The following is a 3,234-nucleotide window of genomic DNA, read 5'->3' as shown; positions in this document are numbered from 1 at the left end:
TTCACTGCTGTGGCTCTGCTTCAGGCCCCTGCTCAGCACAACACCTTCAAACTCTGATTCTCTGCATCACAGAATCAACCACAGGGCTGCAGCAGAGTGCAACATCCTACACCAGACCCCAAACTCAAAGTGCCGCTACCATGGCATTTCTGCTCCTTCGTGCGTGGAGACTTTGGTCACAAAAGCCTTCATGCTCTCTTAGCATGCTCAGTTAGCAACTGTTTCCAAGTCATATTTTTGCTCTTCCTCATTTGTGGAAGGAAGGGACTCATTTCTTGCCTCCTTCAGCATCTGATCCAGAGCATCTGGTGCAATATCCAGCCAGCTGTCATCTGAAAGAGCACAGGACAGTTCTGTGACCCTGCACAAGCCTGCTGGCCCACAGGGCCCAAGCCAGCTGACTGACAGGACTGCAAGCATTTTGCAGCTCAGTTTTGCAGTTAGGAATACTTGGCAGGCAGGAATGCCCTCATCAGACATGGTAAGAACAGATAGAACACACAGAGCGAAGGAAAATTTCATTTCATAGACAAATGCATCTGTTTGAACACAGAGAATATACAGTACAAATAAAGAACCAATACAGGAAGCAGCACAACTTTTTTACAAATGTTATTTGAGATGCCAGAGACCATGATCCAAGCAGTAAAAAGCCCTGTTTTAACTGCAACAAGTTGTGTCAAATATATCTTGTTTCCTTAACAACAATAATACCAAGTTTCTCTTCAACTAGAGAAGTGCTTCAGGAGAACCAGCATAACCTAACTGCTTCAGAACATCACAGGGATTAAAAAGCATTACTTCAGGTGCTACATGCGACCTCTGCTGGTTCCTGATCCTAAGAAAAGCCCTGACTGCAATGTTCTCAACTCCCTCACTCTGTCTGTTCCCTCAAACAAAAGGACAATGTGAACCTGGCAGTCCAGGTACACACTTGAAATCAATTTTTGGGTTGTGTTCCATCCCTTCTAAGAATCTTGGAGTAGGGGAAAAATAATGAAACAATTTTTGCTAATGAACAAGTTAATTATTTCCATTTTAATCCATTGCCAATAGCAACCATCCATATCCAGCTGAAGGTGTCTGCTCATTATTTCACCTGTACCAGACAAAGCCTGTGTCCTTACAGAGACAGCAACACTCCAGCCCTGAGCATTCCCTCTCTGAGGGCAGCAAATCCTCTTGCCTAAACACTCCACAATATGGTAAAAAAGAAAAAAATCATCCAAGTGGTTCTAGCAGAGCTTGAAAGTTCAGGGGGACACAGGAGTGCTCCTGAAGGGAGCAACAGTAAGGGACAGACAGCACTCTGGATTTTTAGAGGCAGTCAGACCACTTGGCTAGAAGTGCAAGAGAAAACTCCAGCTGCTACATAAAAGGCCACTGTGGGCCCCTTGCCAACTGTACACAAGTTTTACTCACCCTGTTTTCACTGTTCTCAGGATTGAGCCACTTTGGGAGAAAATCAGCAGCTTCTATCAAGAGAAACTCTCCATCGTTGTCATCAATCCTGGCAAAGGAGAAATTGGTTTCTCAGCAGAAAAAGCCTTGCAGAGCACAACAACACACTTCTGAATCCATGTCTGCTGGGGATTTTGAATATTCATAGACCCATAGCAAGGCTTAGGTTAGAAGGGACCTTGAAGATCCTCTGGTTCCAGATGATCTGCCACAGGCAGATCACCTTCCACTAGCCCAGGCTGCTCCAAGCCCCATCCACCCGGCCCCTGGACACTTCAAACGTCTATGGGATGGGGAAACGCCTCCAAGGATGGGGAATGTTAAGACAGGACCTTCAGAGCATAGGCACTGCCCCTCCGCAGCCCTCACACAAAAGCACCTGAGCAGGACCCGCTTTACCTGGCTGCCAGCCCCGGGAACTCCCTGGTGATCTCCCGGAGCAGGTACACAATGAACCACTCATCCTCCACGTTATCCCCGAACACGGTGGTGCCGCCGATGTGCGCCGGGGTCTCGCCTGGACGGGGCAGAGAGAGGAGAGGCGGCTCAGCAACCCCCTGCACAGGAACAGATTGTGCACACAGGGTGTGCATCTCCCTCACTGGGGATATTCCAGACCCTGCTGACGGAATCTTGAGTCGTGTGCTCTGGCATGACCCTGCTGCAGCGGGGAGGTGGCACCAGATGCCTCACTGGGTTAACCCATGCCGTGACCCTGAGAGTCTGTGAAGCCGCCGCGTCCCCCCTCACACGCTCCCGGTTCCCCTCACACGCCCTCCCTTCCCCCTCAGAGGCTCCCGGTTCCCGGCCGTCGGGTTCCCCTCACATGCCCGCAGTTCCCCCTCACACGGGTTCGAGCCCGCCGTATCCCCCTCACACGCCGTCGGTTCCCGGCCGCTGGACCCCCCTCAAATGATCCCGGTTCCCGGCCGCCGGTTCCCCCTCACACACTCCCGGTTCGAGCCCATCGGATCCCCCTCACACGCTCCCGGTTCGCGGCCGCCGGATACCACTCAAATGCCCGCAGTTCCCCCTCACACTCCCTCGGTTCCCCCTCACACGCTCTCGGTACCCGGCCGCCGGATCCCCCTCGCACTCCCTCGGTTCCCCCTCACACGCCGTAGGTTCCCGGCCGCTGGATCCCCCTCACACGCTCCCGGTTCCCGGCCGTCGTGTCCCACTCAATTGCCCGCAGTTCCCCCTGACATGCCCGCAGTCCCCCCTCACACGCTGCCGGTTCCCGCTGCCGGTTCCCGCCGCCGGGTCCCCCTCCCAGTCCCCCCGCTCCGGGCGCTCCTCCCGCCGTGCCTCCCGGCCCGCTCCCGGCTCACCGCGGCGCGGCACGTAGCGCAGGCGGAACGGCTGCCGCTGCCACACGTAGGCGGCCAGGAGCGGGGCGAAGCGCACCAGGGCCAGCTCAGCGCAGCGCCGCAGCAGCGCCTCGCCGCCCGGGCCCGCCGCCGCCGCCGCGAACAGGCGGTAGCGCACCGCGTCCTCGGGCAGCGCCGGCCGCCGCAGCGCCTCCATCGCGCCGGGGCCGCGCTCCGCCCCCGGGGAGGAGCGCTCCCGGTTCAGCGGCGGCGGCGCTGCCCTCTCTGCGAGGAGCGGCTTCGTGCTCACAGGCAGGGAGCCAACGCGGCTGGGCCGGCTGGGTTATAACTTAGTCCCAGCCTTTTCTTCCCTCCTCCCTTCTCCTCCCTTCGTTGCTCTTCGAATCCGAAGAGACCTCAGCTGCTTCTGTATTTCCTTCCTCTCTCACCTTCCAGGTCCTGT

At 56.3% G+C, this 3,234-nt stretch overlaps 1 protein-coding gene across 1 annotated transcript; it reads right to left on the bottom strand.

Annotated features, from left to right (window-relative positions):
- Window positions 1-219: 219 nt before the first annotated feature.
- On the bottom strand, window positions 220-2,988 carry LOC128791151 (protein ecdysoneless homolog). Its single transcript, XM_053948492.1, has 4 exons — window positions 2,793-2,988; window positions 1,861-1,978; window positions 1,423-1,510; window positions 220-332 (listed from the first exon to the last, which is right to left on the bottom strand). The coding sequence occupies exons 1-4, from the start codon at window positions 2,986-2,988 to the stop codon at window positions 285-287; spliced, it is 450 nt and encodes a 149-aa protein (XP_053804467.1). The 3' UTR covers window positions 220-284.
- Between the last annotated feature and the right edge of the window lie 246 nt (window positions 2,989-3,234).

Source organism: Vidua chalybeata, chromosome 8 (genome assembly GCF_026979565.1).
Source record: "Vidua chalybeata isolate OUT-0048 chromosome 8, bVidCha1 merged haplotype, whole genome shotgun sequence".
Classification (NCBI taxonomy): Eukaryota; Metazoa; Chordata; class Aves; order Passeriformes; family Viduidae; genus Vidua; species Vidua chalybeata.
The sequence above is the reverse complement of the archived record's forward strand: the minus strand, read 5'-3'. Positions and strand labels throughout refer to the sequence as shown.